The sequence below is a fragment of the Sphaeramia orbicularis genome, chromosome 5, assembly GCF_902148855.1.
Source record: "Sphaeramia orbicularis chromosome 5, fSphaOr1.1, whole genome shotgun sequence".
NCBI classification, from domain to species: Eukaryota; Metazoa; Chordata; class Actinopteri; order Kurtiformes; family Apogonidae; genus Sphaeramia; species Sphaeramia orbicularis.
In genome coordinates, this window is record NC_043961.1 from 41,831,197 (window position 1) to 41,849,853 (window position 18,657).

General features: G+C 36.4%; 1 protein-coding gene across 3 annotated transcripts in view; it reads left to right on the forward strand.

Annotated features, from left to right (window-relative positions):
* The window catches only part of arhgef3 (Rho guanine nucleotide exchange factor (GEF) 3), a 43,661-nt gene that overhangs the window by 13,434 nt on the left and 11,570 nt on the right, over positions 1 to 18,657 (forward strand). For 2 of the 3 annotated variants that reach the window (XM_030134476.1, XM_030134478.1), the window contains 2 exons: positions 76 to 138; positions 17,973 to 18,080. In XM_030134476.1, coding sequence (XP_029990336.1) covers positions 76 to 138; positions 17,973 to 18,080 — 171 coding nt within the window. Of the gene's footprint in view, positions 1 to 75; positions 139 to 8,965; positions 11,672 to 17,972; positions 18,081 to 18,657 lie in introns of those variants that run through there. The other variant, XM_030134477.1, reaches the window with a different exon arrangement.

Genomic DNA, 18,657 nt, shown 5'->3' on the forward strand with positions numbered 1-18,657 from the left:
TGGACTGTTTCCCATTTGCTAGCGTCTTTTTCAAAGATGTTATTAATTACTGTACACTTCCTGTGTTTTATACAGAAAAAGAGGAAGCAGACGAGCAGAGATGCAGACTCCCTCAGCCTGTGCAGTTTGGACATCAATGTAAGTTCATTTGAATTACTTTAACAGTCGACTTCTGTAGCATCAAGTTATTTAGAACATCATTAGACTCCTACTAATACTGTAGTATTACTAGTACTAGTACTTAGTAGTAATTATCATTATGAGAAATGAAAAACAACAAAAGCTCATCCAATGTCAAAAACAATGAGAATAATAATCTTTATTTATATAGCACTTTTAAAAATAGCAGTTTACAAAGTGTTTTGGCAGTCCAAACAAATGAGACACCATTAGCCAAACAGTAATGAACAAAAGTTATGCATTATACAGGCAAATATAGAATTAGAGTGGAAATAAATAACTAAGACAATAATTAAAAAGGAAAGAAAACAAAAAAAACAGGAAGACCAATGCCCAATTCCGATAAAAATGTGATAAATCGAAAGAGATGACAGCACATGAAAATAGTGAATGCTGTGCATTTATCACAGTGATAAAAGCAGTAAATGGAATGACATAAAAACTAAAACAAGCACTGAATGGTAAAGGCAGTAGGACTGACAAATAAAATAGATGATGAGATAAATATGCTAAATAATTACATGAAATAAAAGGATTACAAAAAAACAAACTGAAAAGCAATGTAAATACTAAAATCACACAAAAGCAAGCTTATTGAAATGGATTTTAAGAAGTGATCTAAAAGAGTTTACTGAGTCCACTGAGTCTTATCTCAGGTTGGTCCAGAGTTGAGGCTTCTTAGACCAAGAAAACCAGACTGGACCACTGTTTTCATGTGTTGGTTGAGTGAAGGATTTGTGTGAAACATAAGATTTCTAGCTGTGTTTATATTGGAGGAAAGTTGACCAAGGTTAGTAACAATGTGACTAATTGTCAGGTGTTCAGTGGGAGAAAGTTTTGTGCCATCCATGGTATGGTTTAGTTAGAAACAGCAGCTGTTCTCAGGGGAAGGTATATCTGTGTGTCGTCTGAATAACAATAGAAGGACACAATATGGAGTTGAATAATGTGGCCTAGTGGGAGCATATGAGGAGAAAATGACAGCAGACCTAAAATACAATGTGGCACACCACAAGTAATATGAGTTTTGTCTAAGAGATACAAATTAAACCAATCGGGTGCAGTGTCTTTGATGCCAACACAGGCTTAAAACATTCATTTAAAATGACATGATCAAATGTATCAAAGGCTGAATTTAAGTCTACAAATTAAATTAAATCACTGTCCCCTCTGTCAATTGACAAAACATCATTAGTTTCCTTTACTAGGGCAGTTTTTATATCATGCAAAGATCTGGAAACAGAAATTTCTAACCCTAAACCCTACCCCAGAAATTTCTCAAAGATGTTGTTTTGACACATTAAAGCTAAAAGCTCTGAAGGAAACACTTTCACTAAAAACTTTGATAAAAATTGGAGTTTAGAAATTGGCCTAACATTGTTAAGAACGGATGGATTAAGACTGGGTTTCTGCAAAAGAGGTTGGACCAGAGCATGTTTAACCCTTAAAGACCCACCGATTCCAAATGATGTTTTTGTCTTTTCCAAGTGACTTATCACCATTTATTATAATATTTTCCTCTGCATTTTGCATAGTTCAGTGTAAAATATGTGTATTTTCTATATTTAATTCACTGATCATGTAGATGTTCATTAAAGCTCAGAGTAAATTCAAAAGTTATTTTATCACATCAGTAAAAAAAAATAGGATAAAGTGACTTTTTCACCCAAATATCATTAACTGAACATAAACTCAGTGTCCATCCACTGTCATTGATCCAACTCCATGGGTTTTATTGGTGAATCAATGTTGTAGAAGATGATTGATTGCTTGAATTAGTGGATCATCAGGTATTAATCATTCTACATCAGTAGATGTTTTTTTATGGATCTTTGGGTCTTAATGGGTTAAAAAAAAATGATGGAAAAACCCCCTCTGTTAAAGAACTATTTACAAGTAAAAAAAAAAAAAATACTGGGCCCTAATGTGTCCCTAACTTCTGTTGTTGTTGTTGTTGTTGTTGTTGTTTGTGTTAAATACCATGGCTCTGATATAGAAATGTTTGATTTTTATTCTCTATTTCTGTGCATTTAAATGACTTGTATTGTTTTCTTTCCTCTGTTTCATTCACATTGGTTTTAAATATTTGAGTGTACGCTTTATCTATAGGCTGTGACCATATGTTATTCTATACACGTTCACTCGGGGTCCTCAGACCTCATGTTGGACCTCCCCTCTTGCATGTGTCTGTATTTTTGGTGTGGTCCTTTGTGGGGTGTTGACAGGATGTTCAAACCAGTCGCACTGTGTCACAGAGCAGCTCTATTGTTTTCACTGATTCACAGGCAGCTACTGTTTTTAACCTGAAATTCACATTTAGGGGCTTGACTTTACATTGGACTGGGTTTGTACGTCAGGATTACCAGGGTTTACAGGCCAACTTCAAAGGTATCTAGAAGAATTCAAAGAATGCACAGTTGATGGGCTCCAACAGTCTCACCATTATGTAATGTGTTACTTCTGTTCTGGTTCTTTTATACCATTTCACTAATGCAGAACTGTACATCAATGAAATCAGTAGAAATACAAGAGAACATGTTTATAGAATCTTATTCATCATTGTATGGAAAAGGTGCAGAGGCAGTATACTCATCATCATCATCATCATCATCATCAAACCTGATTTCAAACAAACAAACAAACAAATAAATAAAATAAAAGGAAATGAAACGACATACAAAATAAGAAAAATGAAATTACACTGGGCATGGCAAAGTTGTACCACGATGATTAGACAGTAGACTCTTACTATATACAACAGTATACAACTATTACAACTATATACAACAGTAAAACTATATAAAACTAGAAGCACTCGGAGAGCGCAGACCTCCGCCAAGGCTGATCAGTGGCCCCCCCCACCCCCGATCACCACCAAAATTTAATCATTTCTTCCTTATCCCATTTCCAACAAACCCTGAAAATTTCATCCAAATCTGTCCATAACTTTTTGAGTTATGTTGCACACTAACGGACAGACAAACAAACAAACCCTGGCAAAAACATAACCTCCTTGGCGGAGGTAGCCATTACAACTGTATACAACTATTAAAACTATAAACAACTATTACAACTATATACAACTATTAAATCTATATACAGCTATTACAACTATATACAACAGTAAAACTATATACAACTATTACAACTGTGTACAACTAATAAAACTATATACAACTAGAAGCACTCGGAGAGCGCAGACCTCCGCCAAGGCTGATCAGTGGCCCCCCCCCGTGGGCCCCCCCACCCCCGATCACCACCAAATTTTAATCATTTCTTCCTTATCCCATTTCCAACAAACCCTGAAAATTTCATCCAAATCTGTCCATAACTTTTTGAGTTATGTTGCACACTAACGGACAGACAAACAAACAAACCCTGGCAAAAACATAACCTCCTTGGCGGAGGTAACTATTCCAGCTATATACAACTATTACACCTATATACAGCTATTACAACTATTACAACTATATACAACTATTACAACTGCATACAACTATATACAACTATTAAAACTCTATACAACTATTACAGCTATATACAACTTTTACAACTATATATAACGATTGCAACTATTAAAACTATATACAACGATTACAACTATAGGAACTGTATCCAACTATATCCAACTTTTACAACTATATACAACTGTATACAACTATTACAGCTATTACAGCTATATACAACTGTTACAACTGTATACAACTATATACGACTATTAAAACTCTATACAACTATTCCAACTATATACAACTATTAAAACTAAATACAACTATTACAATTATTACAACTATATACAATTATTACAACTGTTTACAACTATTAAAACTCTGTACAACTATTCCAACTATATACAACTATTACAACTACTTACAACTATTACAACTACTACAACTATTAAAACGATATACAATGATTACAACTATTACAAATATATACAACTCTTACAACTACATACGACAATTACAATTATATACAACTAGTGCAACTATATACAGCTATTACAGCTATTACAGTTATTACAACTATTATACTCATATACAACTATTGCAACTATTAAAACTATAAACAACTATATACAACTATTACAACTATTGAAACTATATACAACTATGTACAACTATTACAACTATATACAACTGCTACAATTATTGCAACTATTAAAACTATATATACTACAACTATATACAACGATTACAATTATTAAAACTATAAACAACTGTTACAACTATATACATCTATACAACTTTTACAGCTATTACAACTATTACAACTATTACAACAATATACAACTATTAAAACTGTATACAACTATATACAACTGTTAGAACTACTAAAGCCATATAATGCTATTACAACTATATGCAACTATTACAACTATATACAACCAGAGTGCAATTTGTTGGGGGGGGGGGGGGGGGGTGTCAACCCCCCCTCTGGTTTTTACACCCCTACTTCTGCTGACTGAATTTCCTCCTTGGAGGGGGACAACCATGTCAATGATTAAAAACCAACTGAAAAAACCGGCAGGTTGTGCCTGACTTTTCTTACACCTGTAGCCTACATTGCTGGCACTATAGGCCCCACAGAGTCAGGTGTACTTGACTCCGCAGACATCCACGCATACTCAAGACGGACCCAAAGCAGATCGCTCACAGTATGGGGTAAATGACTCTGTGGGACTTTCACCTGAACCGACGGCAGTCTCAGAATTCGTGAACATCCTCATGCGCATAAATTGCATTGTATATCTTGCCTATCTTTCTCTGTATATATCAGTGTCTCTCTCGCTGTGTCTGAAAGTGAAATTTTTTTGACTCGCCCCAACCCGACCCCCAGGTAACCTGCTGATCATCACTAGCGCAGACGTACACCTGCAGGTGCCAATGTACATGTTCAACTGCATCTTAATCGATTAGGTTTTATGTTCCATTTTACAGTCTGAAGGAGTTTCGCAGTGGCCATAAATCCTCTACCATGTTCACGTGATTGGCCCTTATCCATGGTCCTGAACCTTAATTAGGCCACTCCCACATCGCAGGTGTGGCCGTCACAGAAAATTAAATGTTTCATGTATATTTAGTTTGCATTAAATAGGGCCTACCATTACCTTAAAAAAAGAATTAGACCTGTAGATTGTTTCTTTTTTCATGATTAAACTCCCCCCCCCCCCCGGTTTTTTGACAAATTGCACCCTGTATACAACTATTACAACTATATACATCTATTACAACCATGTACAACTATTATAACTATTAAAACTATTACAACTATTACAAGAATTACAATTATATACAACTATCACAACTATTACATTCATTCATTCATTTTCTGAACCTGCTTTAATCCTCACTAGGGTCACGGGGGTTGCTGGAGCCTATCCCAGCTACATAGGGGGATACACCCTGGACAAGTCGCCAGTTCATCGTAGGGCTGACAAATAGAGACAAACAATCACTCTCATATTCACACCTGTGGACAATGTTAGATTAACCAATTTACCTATCAGTGCATGTCTTTGGATGGTGGGAGGAAGCCGGAGTACCCGGAGAGAACCCACGCAGACACAGGGAGAACATGCAAACTCCACACAGAAAGGTCCCACCCCCTTCGACTGGAGTTGGAATCAAACCCAGGACCTTCTTGCTGTGAGGCAAGGCCAGATGTGTTACAACTGTTACAACTGTATACAACTATTACAGCTATTACAACTATATACATGTATAACCCACATAGATAGAATCCACACAGACAGACCTCACACAGATAGAATCCACATAGATAGAACTCAGATAGATAGAACATAACAGATGTAACCCACACAGACAGAACCTACACAGATAGAACCCACATAGATAGAACCCACACAGATAGAACCCACATAGAACAAATAGGATCTGGACCTGAACCCACAGCAACAGTCTCTACTTCATGATGAGGAGTAATATATTTAAATGTATTAATTTATTTAATATGTCCATCATTTATAAATAATGCAATTCATAGAAATAAAACTGTAGAATATAGTAATACAGTCTGAATGTATTCAAGTCCTTTACTAAAAAAGTACACACCATGAAAACCCTCCAAATACATGAAAATACAACTATAGATTGTGCATCTCAACACATCTGTCACCAAAAGTATGTATGTATTATGTATCTGCTCAGGTGAGTGTGAAATATCAGTCAGTATTATTTCCAAGTGCCTGCTGTTTATCTAAATGAAACTGTCGACACATTTTAGAAAAATCTGGAATACAATGTGTATCCACAGTCACACATTGTGTTAATTTCAAACCACCCATAATGTAACTGACTTTTTAATTTAATTTAATTTAATTTAATTTAATATTGACATGTAATTACACACCATTGTGTAACATAACTATTATAATGTAATCCTAAAAATTATTAGCATATTCATGGAAAATAACAATATAAACATAGTTTTATGACAAACTTTAATGCAGTTATAGTGTTATATGCATAGATTGTATGTTCATATAACCCCCCTCCCCCATATTACACATTACAATATATTGACCTGGTTCTGAAACAAGGCAGTGATTAATAACATTCATAGAAATGTGAGCTGATGATACTACATTCTATTTTTCCATCTGTTACCTCATAATTGCACATGGATATGGTTTTACTTTGTAGAGGGATGGTGTCAGTGTTCAGATGAAGTGAGACGAACTCTGGGCGTTGACACTCCAAACCTTTATATTTTTGGATAATGAGTCAGAACGCAGCCATTGTTGAAAATGATCCTAAAAATACCCAATTATGGAGTTATACAAAGGAGGAAATGACATTTCGTATATTAAGTCTCTGTAGATTAAAGGGGATTTTTAAAGCAGCGTATGACTTTCATCACAATTTTTTTTTCAAATGTGTAAAACCCCAGTGATTGCCTAATTATCACTAATTCCATGCTTATGCACCTGAATCACTTCCCTCACAGTGAACAACTTCGAAGATGACTCCATCATAAACACAGTCCACTTGTTTACATAACAAACTGAAACGTCACTAAACCCTAACCCTAACCCTTTTCAGAGTGCATTGTGGGAAGCGATGGATTGGGAGAGCAACAGGCAGATTGGGGCGGTGTCTGCAGTGATGCGGACGCAAAACTGGTCCGTTGTGATGAAGAGGGAGCTAAGCCGAAAGGCAAAGCTCTTGATTTACCGGTCGATCTACATTCCGACCCTCACCTATGGTCATGACCTCTGGGTAATGACTGAAAGAATGAGGTCGCAAGTACAAGCAGCCAAAATGAGTTTCCTTCACAGGGTGACCGGGCTGCACCTTAGAGAAAGGGTGAGGAGCTCGGACATCTGGGAGGGACTGAGAGTAGAGCTGCTGCTCCTTCACGCCAAGAGGAGCCAGTTGAGGTGGTTCGGGCATTTAGTGAGGATGCCTCCTGGACGCCTCCCTGGGGAGAGGTTTCAGCCATGTCCGTCTGGAAGGAGACCTGGGGGCTGACCCAGGACATGCTGGAGGGATTATATCTCTCGGCTGGCCTGGGAATGCCTCGGGATTCCCCCGGAAGAGCGGGTGGAAGTGGCTGGGGACAGGGCTGTCTGGGCTTCTTTGCTGAGGCTGCTGCCCACGCACCCTGGACCCAAATAAGTAGATGAAGACGACGGCAACTTTAAGACAGAAGAAAACTAAAACAAAGATCGAGATTCTCATTTTGTATATGTTTTTTTTTACAATCTCAAATAAGAAAAAGTTTTGTATTTATTTTATTTAACCTTTATTTAACCAGGAAAAATCTCATTGAGATTAAGAACCTCTTTTATCAGGGAGTCCTGGCCAAGATAGGCAGCAGCAAATACAACACACAATTACAAGATTACACGGTTAAAACACACAGAATACACACACACATTTAACAAGAAATAGTAAAAATAACATTTCAAGCAGATTAAGAAAAACAAGTACAGGTTATGGAATCGGCCTCAAGACCTCTCAGTTTGGACTTAAAAGCGCTTAAAAAATTAACTCAGTTATAATGGTATAGAAAATAAAAATAAAAAAAGAAAGCAGTGATTACAGCCTGTATGTATGGGACTGGTTTTACTCTGGACGTTTACTGGTTTTCATTTGATTCCTCCGTACATACACCTGGTATTTGCTGACCCAGTGAGTCATCAGAACCAGTCAGAATAAAGGCAGAAAAACAGAGGATGGTCATAGTAAAAACAGTAGAAACCACAACCAGTTACAGTAGAAACAGAATGGAAGCCATTTAGATTCATACAAAGAAGCTGAGTTAATCCCTGACCCCTGACTCCACAGCTTTGCCCTTTGTCCCAGTGCAGTCACCTCTGGATCTGAAAACAACCAAAACACAAATCAGCTGCTCACAAAAGAGTGGATTATGTCCTGATTCCTCCATCCATGTGGTCTATAGAGTCTAGAGCAGTAGGACATGAATGTAGGAATAAACCATATCTGTGTCGGAGCTGCAGATATTGATTATTTTGTAATCAATTAACCTATTGATTATTTTCTTCAATTCAATTAAAAGATTATTTGAACAGGTGAAAAAAATTGTAAAAATGTGAACCAGACGTGTGAAAATGACAAATGTCTGAAACAATTACAAAAAGTATAAAAGTAAAAGGATATATAAAAATATCTAAATAACAACAACAGTATAAAAGTAAATATATAAAAATATCTATAAAGAAACAACAACAGTATAAAAGTATATATAAATGAATATAAAAAGATCTATAGAGAAATAACAACAATATTAAAGTATATATAAAAATATAGAAATAACAACAGTATAAAAGTATATATAAAAATATTTATAGATGTAAACAACAACAAACCAGTCCAGTGATATCTGTAAACAATTTGTCAGTGCAGACTTCAACACATTTGGATCCAACTTACTAACTTATATCAGCTGAACATGGAACTAACATCCAACTGAAACAAATACCCACTCATGTTTGTAATGTTTGTGTGAAAGATACAAAGTTTAACCCTTGAATGTCTAAGTGTCTGGACCCTCCACTCTAACATAACTGGGTCAAAATAACTCGGGTTCAAATCAATGTGTTTTTATGACACACTTGTCATTTGGTCTTGTTAAAAATAATCGTTTATATTATATTTTGGTTCACAAAGAAAGACTTCATGGTTGAATTTTTTTTTTTTTTTCATTTATTAACATTTTTTAAAATTTTAAACTGTTTTGTTTTATATTTAGAAAATTTGAAAAGCAAAGTTCAGAAAGCATATAATATATAACAGAACTAGAACAGTGTCAACATCCATTTAGTGAGTGAGTGAATCCTTTGGCTTTGCTGTTGACTGAATCAAAGGTTCAGATATAATTATATTGTAAATGAATGCGTGTCATTTTGACCCACATATGGAACCTTTGGGTAGTAATACAAAAACTACAATTACATAAAATCTAGTTATAAATTTAAACTCAAGTTATAAATTTAAATGACATGATGTCAATAACTTATTTTTTGTAGAATAACTGGAATATGAAAAAATAACAGTGTTTTATTCCAAAGATATTGGAATAAAACAACTTCAGTGCATCATTTTGACCCAAGTATGTATCTAAGGGTTAAAGGAGTAAGTGATGGTTCCAGTGTAGAAAAGTCAACACATAGACATTTTCTGCCTTTTTGTCCTCGTCTCCTCTGTTGTTTGTGTTGATCCTAGTGACATATGTATCATAATAAGCATCTGTGTGAAACACAACAGTGGAACCAATGTTTAACAGCAGAGAAGTTAAGGAAATTAAGCTTTGATTCAAGAAAACTATAATAATTGTTTTAATCAGTTCGAGTCGATTAATTGATGAATCATTTCATCCTTAGATTTTGAACTGTGTTTTAAAGCAGGATGAGCATGAGTGCAGTTTTGAACAGTGAATGAATGGAATACTGTGTATTATGATGGAGGAACAGAATGAATATGTGCATGAACAGGGGCAGAGAAACCATAAAACACCAGTTTAAACCACAGTTTAAGGTACATCCAGTTGTCCTTCAGCCTTTTGTCCTCATGGGCATAATAATAAAACATACAATACTCAATAAGAATCCTCCAAAAGCAGGACAAGGGGGTGTCTGCCCCCAGGCCGTCTCCTTTGAAGCTATTGATCACAGTTCACATTGACTTTGATCTGAACTGAGCATCACAATAGCAACACACACACACGCACACACACACTGGCTCTGCTCTGGGAATGATACCTCATCTAAAAGGAATACTGTATTCTATACACTTATTAACATACATTACATTTTTTTTGTTTTTAATTTGATGAATTTACAATACAGTGTATCATTATATATGAGACATTGGGCGTTAAAGTAGAAATCACATTTTACTACAAGAGACCAAAGTATTGAATATTCACTCTCAAACATTAGAAAAGAAAAGAAAAGAAAAGAAAAGAAAAGAAAAGAAAAGAAAAGAAAAGAAAAGAAAAGAAAAAGAATATTTTGTTGTGAATGATTGAAGAATTGCATTTTTTTTTATGGTGGTCTCTGATTCTTTCACTCAACTATTTCCTCTACAAGGATCAGGGAAAACTGATATTAGAAAATACATTTATGCTAAATGTACTTAAATGTTAAAGCATTGGTATGTATTTATATATAAAAATTCCTTAAATAATAAAATACAGGTTCCAGGGAAAAGAGGAAAAGGTGGAAGAAAGAAAGGAAGTAAAACAGTGGGTGCGTCAGTGAGGGGAGAGAGAGAGAGAGAGAGAGAGAGAGAGAGATCTGAGTCAGAAATAAAGAGGCAGGATTTGGACTGAACAGGACATAAAGTGGACTCTTAGTGGACTTGGTGTCTGTTCAGAGGCTGATTCTGAACTCTGTGGTCGATCAGCGGGGTTTGGTTTTTGGTTTTCAGTTTGATGGGACACTTCACCGACGCTTTAACGTTCGGTACAAAGCTCTTGCAGAACCAGACTGGACTGGTACCGGTGCCACAGTTATTTTACTTTTGAAATGTTTATCATTTTTATTTGAATCTTGTTTTGGATTTTCAGTCAGTTTTCATGAGTGTTTTGTTTTTCTGTTTGAATCATTACTGAGTCTTATCGATTATATGACGTTTACAGAACCAGTGTTCATTACAGATTAGTGGTACATATTTCAGTAGTTTTATAGTAAAATTGGTCCCCGTGTCTTTGGACGCTTTTTGGATTATCCTCATTTGACTCAACATGAACTGGTTTTGAGTCTTTTTCCATCTTCCAACGGGTGCTGTTCTGGATGATCTAAGTTCTGCTGCCTCTCACTTTGTGAACAACCAGTCTAAATCTGACTGGACTGGCCCAGAACTCCATGGTTGGTGCCGCTCCGGGTCCTGTTCTGGGATCTGGAGTGATGGTGGCTGGGCAGAGGCCCCGCTGCCTGCTGGGAATCCGGGTTAAGGCTGGCTTCTCTGTGGAAGGAACCAGGAACATGGGGAAACAGGTGGAGGTAAGAAGGAAGAACAATGGCCCAGTTTAGACGTCGTCCTTCAATGCAGATGATGTCTTCATGTAGTTTCAGAGTTAATGTCTCCAGTATCTGAACCCTGTTCATCCATAATTCACCAAACAAATCCAACTGTGGAGTCATTTTTACTGCACTCTGTTCTAAACTGTTAATCTAACCTAATTTAGTCTGATTTAATCCAATCTAATGTAGTCCATCTTTATCTAATCTAATTTAGTCTAATCTAATCTGATCTAATCTAGTCTAATCTGATCGAATCTAACCTAATGTAGTCCATGTTAATCTAATCTAATTTAATCTAATCTAATCTGAACAATGTAATTTAATCTAATCTGATCTACTTTTATCTGATTTAATCTAATTTTATCTGATCTAATCTAATATATTCCCTCCTAATCCAATCTGATGTAATCTAATCAAATCTAATCTAATATGAGTTGATCTAATCTAATCTAGTCTAATCTAATCTGATCTAATTTAATAAATTCTAGTGTAGTATAATTTAGTCTAATCTATTCTAATCTAATCTGATTTAATCTAACCTAATATAATCTGAGTTTATCTAATCTCTTCTGTGTCCAGATTCTGTCAGATATATCTGATCTTACATGACAGACTCTCTCATCTACTCTATCATCTAATCTAATGTAAAATAAAGTGAAATAAACTGCATCTTTGAGCTAAAATGCTTAATCAATCAATCAATTATTCAATCAAATTGTATTTATATAGCACTAAATCATAGTCTGACATAGTTTTATGTGTTTTTTTTAGTCTAATATAAGTCAAATACAGCAAAACATACAAATAAAATAAAGCATATTTGATCTAAAGTATTTATGTAATTTAATCTAATGTAAGAAAGGAAATTTAAACAAGTACAACTGGATATAAATAATCTCAATCCATCTGGAATTTAATCTAGTCTAACCCAATGTGAGCAAATCAAAGACAACAGAATATCTGTAATCTAAAATAATCTAATCTGATCAAACTAATCTAATCTAATCTGATCTAATCTAATGTAATCTAATGTGATCTAATCTAATCTGGTCAAACTAATCTAATCTGATCTAATCTGTTCTGATCTAATCTAATCTGATCTGATCAAATCTAATTTAATCTGATTCCATCTAATCTAATCTAATCAGGCCAAATGTACATCCTCCTACATTAATATGATCTAGTCTTGTTTTGTTTTCTTGTTCTATCCTATTTGTGTCAGTGTCGTCTATGGGTTCAGTCATACATCGGTTGATTTGCCTGTTGTGAACCTGCTGAAGTCGATAACTCTGTTTCACAGGATTGATTTTTGTCCCATTAAATCAGATGAAGCTTCATCAACCACAGAAGCACTTAAACAAGTCCAATGGAAATGTATTATCCGCAGTGAACATCAGTAGCCAATAAAGACCACAGGAGACCAGTTAGAGTCTGGATCAGGTCATGGCTTATTTTTTGTTTGTTTGTTTGTTTGTAGCACTCAATTATCAACAGAGAATTGTTTTATTATGATTTTTTTTTTATTTATAGTGGATGTAAATATAAAATCTATTGGCAATAATTAAAAATAAGTAAAAAATTTTAACATTTACATATAAAGACCCAAACAGCCACTGGCAACCAAACCATCCACTGATGTAAACTGTTTATTACCTGCTGATCCACTAATCCTATCATTAATACATGAAAATAATTGGTGTAAAATATAGTTTGTCATCTTTTCATGGTCATCAGGTATGACCCATTTGGACATTCAGAAGCTCTGGAGTGAACGTGGAAACATCGTCATCTTCTGCATTGATTCACCAGTAAAACCCATGGAGTTGGATCAATCACAGTGGATGATGGATTCTGAGTTTATGTTCAGTTAATGAGAGATTTGACTGAAAAAGGCACTTGTTCTTCAGTTTTCTCTGTTTCTGATATAATAACCTATGAATTCACTCTGCGCTTTAATGAACATCCACATGATCTGTTAATTAAATATAGGAAAATACAGGATTTACACTGAAAAAATGCTAAATACAGACGATAATATTACAATAAATGGTAAAAAATTACTTAAGAAAGGTTAAATATAGAAAGAAATTCTTTGGGGAGCTACCACAAAAGGAGTACCGGCTCTTTATGGGTTAAACTGTTTAAAGCATTGAACAATAATAATAATATTTTTAAAGCTGCAGATGTCAATGTTTGTGCAGAGGCTGTTTGGGGTCCGATGGTTGGTGCTGGTTCTGTTTGAGGTTTGGTCATTGGTGCTGGTTCTGTTTGTGTTTGGGATCAGGTGATTGGTGCTGGTTCTGTTTGAGGTTGGGTGGTTGGTGTTGATTCTGTTTGGGGTCTGGTGGTTGGTGTTGGTTCTGTTCTGGGTTGGGTGGTTGGTGCTGGTTCTGTTTGTGATCTGGTAGTTGGTTCTGTTTGTGTTTGGGGTCGGGTGGTTGGTACTGGTTCAGTTTGGGATCTGGTGGTTGGTGCTGGTTCTGTTTGGGATCTGGTAGTTGGTTCTGTTTGTGTTTGGGGTCGGGTGGTTGGTACTGGTTCAGTTTGGGATCTGGTGGTTGGTGCTGGTTCTGTTTGGGATCTGGTGGTTGGTGCTTATCTGTGAACCCAGCGCTGGTTGATCTGTTGCAGTGGGTCATCTGACTGAAGGCTGCAGGGTTCAGAACAAACACTGGTCTGTATCTGAACGTGTCTCCACTAATACTTAACACAATCATGGATTTGAAATGTCACTGTGTATCTTTAAATACACATTTCACATACTTGTACTTGGGTATTTTCTTGTGCTTTGTGTCTCCACTCCAATCCATCTTAAAGGCGGACATTGTCCTTTTTACTCCACTACATTCAGATACATAACACAAACCCACAGCTGTGGTACAGGAACAGCTGTCCTGAATCTAGAACCAGAACCTGGTGTAAATGGGCTCCATACCTGTGGTTCTGTCTCAGTACCATTCATACCAGGGGTTAGACTATAGCTCAGCAGCTATAAAGGCATTAGACATTTGTATTATTTTATTTTACAGCTCATATAAGTCAAGCTTTAAAATGTTTTCTTGTTTGTTTCCTTTAACCCTTAAAGACCCACAACTTCCAAATGATTTTAGTTTTGTCCCAAGTGATTTATCACCATTTATTTATTTATTATTCTAATATTACCCTCTGTATTTATTTTGTTTTTGTTTGTATTTTGTTAGCATTTTTCTGAGTAAAATTCAGTATTTTCCTGTATTTTATTCACTGATCATGTAAATGTTCATTAAAGCTCAGACTAAATTCAAAGGTTAATATACCAAAACAGAGAAAACTGAAGAAAAAGTGTCTTTCAGTCAAATCTCTCATTAACTGAACATAAACCCAGTGTCTCCATCCGCTGTCATTGATCCAACTCCATGGGTTTTACTACTTTACACTTCTGGTCAATACTTATGTTTATTCATTTTCTTGACTTTTTTTTTTTTCCTTCAGTTTAGTTTAGTTTGTGGCTTATTTTGTTAATGTTACTTATTTTGTTGATTCATTATAAATGTTTGTTCATTTTACTAGATACTTTGGTTCATTTTTTTCTCTATTATTTTGGAGGTTTTTTGTGTATTTTATCTACTGTCATTGATCAAACTCAAAATTGGTTTTACTGGTGAGTCAATCAGTTCAATTTTTTTTTTTATCCATTTTATTCATGACTTTTATCACAGGGGTGGTTTGGACCCAAGTGCACTACACCAGGCTTAGAATAGTTCAGAAATGTCTTTATTGAACACACACACTGTGCAGAGAGTGGGACAAGCAGGGTGACTATGAAGAGATGTGGTCCAGGGTCGAAGGCAGGCAGGTTACCGGGAGACAGGTGAAGAGACGTGGTCAGGCCAAGCAGAGTCAAAACCAAAAAAATCCAAAATGACCAAACTCAGAATCACCGGCAGGAAACAGGTCAGGCACCAGGACTGAGGCGAAAAGACATGGTCCAAATCAGCCAGGGATCAGAAACAGGAAAGTGGGTTCAGGTAGTGCTGTAGAGTCTGGCAGGATTCTGAAGACAATCTGATAAAGACTGGAGAGCCAGTGAGACTTACATTCCGGGCTGATTGGGGGATGAGCTGCAGCTGGGTAAGCAGGTGAGGAGAGTTGACCTGATGAGGTGGGTGTGGCTGGCAGGATGAGAGAGAGGGAGCAGACAGGTGGAATGGGTTTGGCTGATTAGGTGTGGCATGGTGAGGGAGAGGATGGCAGAACTAATGTTGTAGATGAAGTGACAGTGTCAGGAAGGAGACGGCAGCAAAACAAACTGTGACAACTTCGGCTGTTTTTGTTCAACTTGTTGCTTATTTTCGGCATGTTATGTATTATTTTGGAGATTTTTTTAATTTGTTTTTGTTCATTTTGTTGATTTTTTATTTTTTTCCAATTTTGTTCAGTTTGTGGTAGGGCTGCACGATTAATCGATTTTAAATCGAAATCGGATTTTTTAATTAGGACAATTTTTTAAAAAGGGAAATCGTAAAATCGATTTCATCTCTCTTGTGCCTGCGGGCCGCACGCTTGCGGACTCCCGTAGGCTCCTCCTCCTATCAGTGACAGCGGTCTGTCACAGAAGTCCGTGTAATGACCGGACTTTAAATGTGTTAATGAGCCCGCAGTACTTATAGCAATGTAAGCTGTGGCTTCACGCACGGATCCCGCAACTGAAATATAACTGCATGCGGATCACTCATCTTCCGTTGTCCCGGATCCGTACCGTACTGTCTTCTTCCGATCTGGGTCCGGGTCTCGGGGTCATCAGCCTCAGAAGAGGAGCTCAGACAGCCCTGTGCCCACACACATCCACCAGCTCCACACATAGAATCCCTCCAGCGTGTCCTGGGTCGGTCTATTCCACGCACAGATCCCCCAGTTTAAATAGAACCGCATGTGGATCACTCATATTAACGTGGTCCACGCACACACGACTGATGCCTGTCACTGACTTACACTGGTATCACTTCTGTGGGCCCAGATACCCAGAATAAATAAATAAATAAATAAATAAATTAGTCCTCTTACTTGCTAAATTTTTCATTCACAAATGTAAGTTCTGGAACACAAAACCAAATACTATTTATTTTTTGAAACATGTTGAACTTTTTTTAAAGGTGTTAAATAAATCTGAAAACAAAAAGGCAGATATAAAAAAGGTGTAAAAACAATCAGTATTTGCTCTGATTTGGACATTGTATTATAGTGTATTCCCCCTGGCAAACTTATGTTATTTTCTTGTTGTATACATTGTTTGTATACTCTACTTAATTCAATAAAGATTTAATTAAGAAAAAATAAACTTCTGTGGGTTCATCACGTGATACCATCACAGATTTGAGGTCAGAGCAGTGCCTTGCATTGTGGGCTGCTCACGAAAACGACATGCTGACTTCTGTTGTCTTTTGTAGTTTTACCCAAAAATCAAAATCAAAATCGAAAATCGAGTTTTTAGAGGAAAAAATCTGGATTTTTTTTTTTGCCAAAATCGTGCAGCCCTAGTTTGTGGCTTATTATATTCATGTTACTTAGTATTTTATTCATTTTTCTAATCATTGTTGTTCCTTTTATTGATCACTTTGGCGGGTTTTGCTCATTTTGTTTCTTATTTCATTGTTTTTTACTTAATTGTAGTCTATTTTGTGCTTCTTTTTTATGTTATTTATTATTCTGCACATTTTTTTTTTTTTTTTTTTTTTTGTTCATTTTATTTTAATCTATATACAACCCCTCTGTGTCCATCCACTGTCACTGATCAAACTCTGTGGATTTTACTGGTGAGTCAGTGTTGTAGAAGATGATTGTGTTTCCATGTTCACTATGGAGCCTCTGAATGGCCAAATGGATCATATCTGATGACCATGAAAAAACGACAAACTATATTTTACACCAGTTATTTAGATGGATTAATAGGATTAGTGGATCAACAGGTATTAAACAGTTACATCAGTACCGGTTAAAGTTTAGGTTAAAGGTGGATGTTTGGTCTTTATGGAGTAATGAATATTGGTCTGATACTTGTACAGATCCACTCATAACTTTTTAATTAAATGATTTACATTTCAATGATATGATTTGTCCCCACAAGTTACTGTGGAAACAGATTTTCATGGCATGTTCCCATAATGTAAGAAATATACAACCACACACACACTTACTGATTTGGCACACACTGGTCTTATTGATTGGTTGTGTGTACGGAGGTTGTTTGTTTCTCATGTGCAGTTGTTTGACTGATTCCTGTATATTTTCCCTGTCTCCTCAGGAGCCCAGCACCAAACGCAGTAAACCCGTGTCCAGGGTGACGTCTCTGGCCAACCTGCTGCCACCCGTCAAGACCGCACCGCTGAAGAGGATTGGTCAGACGCTGCAGGTACCAACTCAAATCTGCATGTTTGAGTCAAAGTTCACCTGAAGTGGGGTTTATCCACAGAGAGAACCTCCATCCCATCATCATGAACAGACACCGGTCCAACTCTATTCAGCATTTATTATTACCTTTGCGGAGGTTATGTTTTCATCGGGGTTTGTCTGATTATTTGTTTGGGAGTTATGAAAGGATTTTGATGAAATTTTCTGTAAATGTTGATACTGGCACAAGGAACAAATGATTACATTTTGGTGGTAATGGTGGGGGGGGGGACTTACACTATATTGCCAAAAGTATTTGCTCACCTGCCTTGACTCTTATATGAATTTAAGTGACATCCCATTCCTAGTCTATGGGGTTCAATATGACATGGGTCCACCCTTTGCAGCTCTAACAGCTTCAACTCTTCTGGGAAGGTAGTCCACAAGGTTTAGGAGTGTGTTCATGGGAATTTTTGACCATTCTTCCAGAAACGCATTTGTGAGGTCACACACTGATGTTGGACAGAAGGCCTGGCTCTCAGTCTCCGCTCTAATTCATCCCAAAGGTGTTCTATGGGGTTGAGGTCAGGACTCTGTGC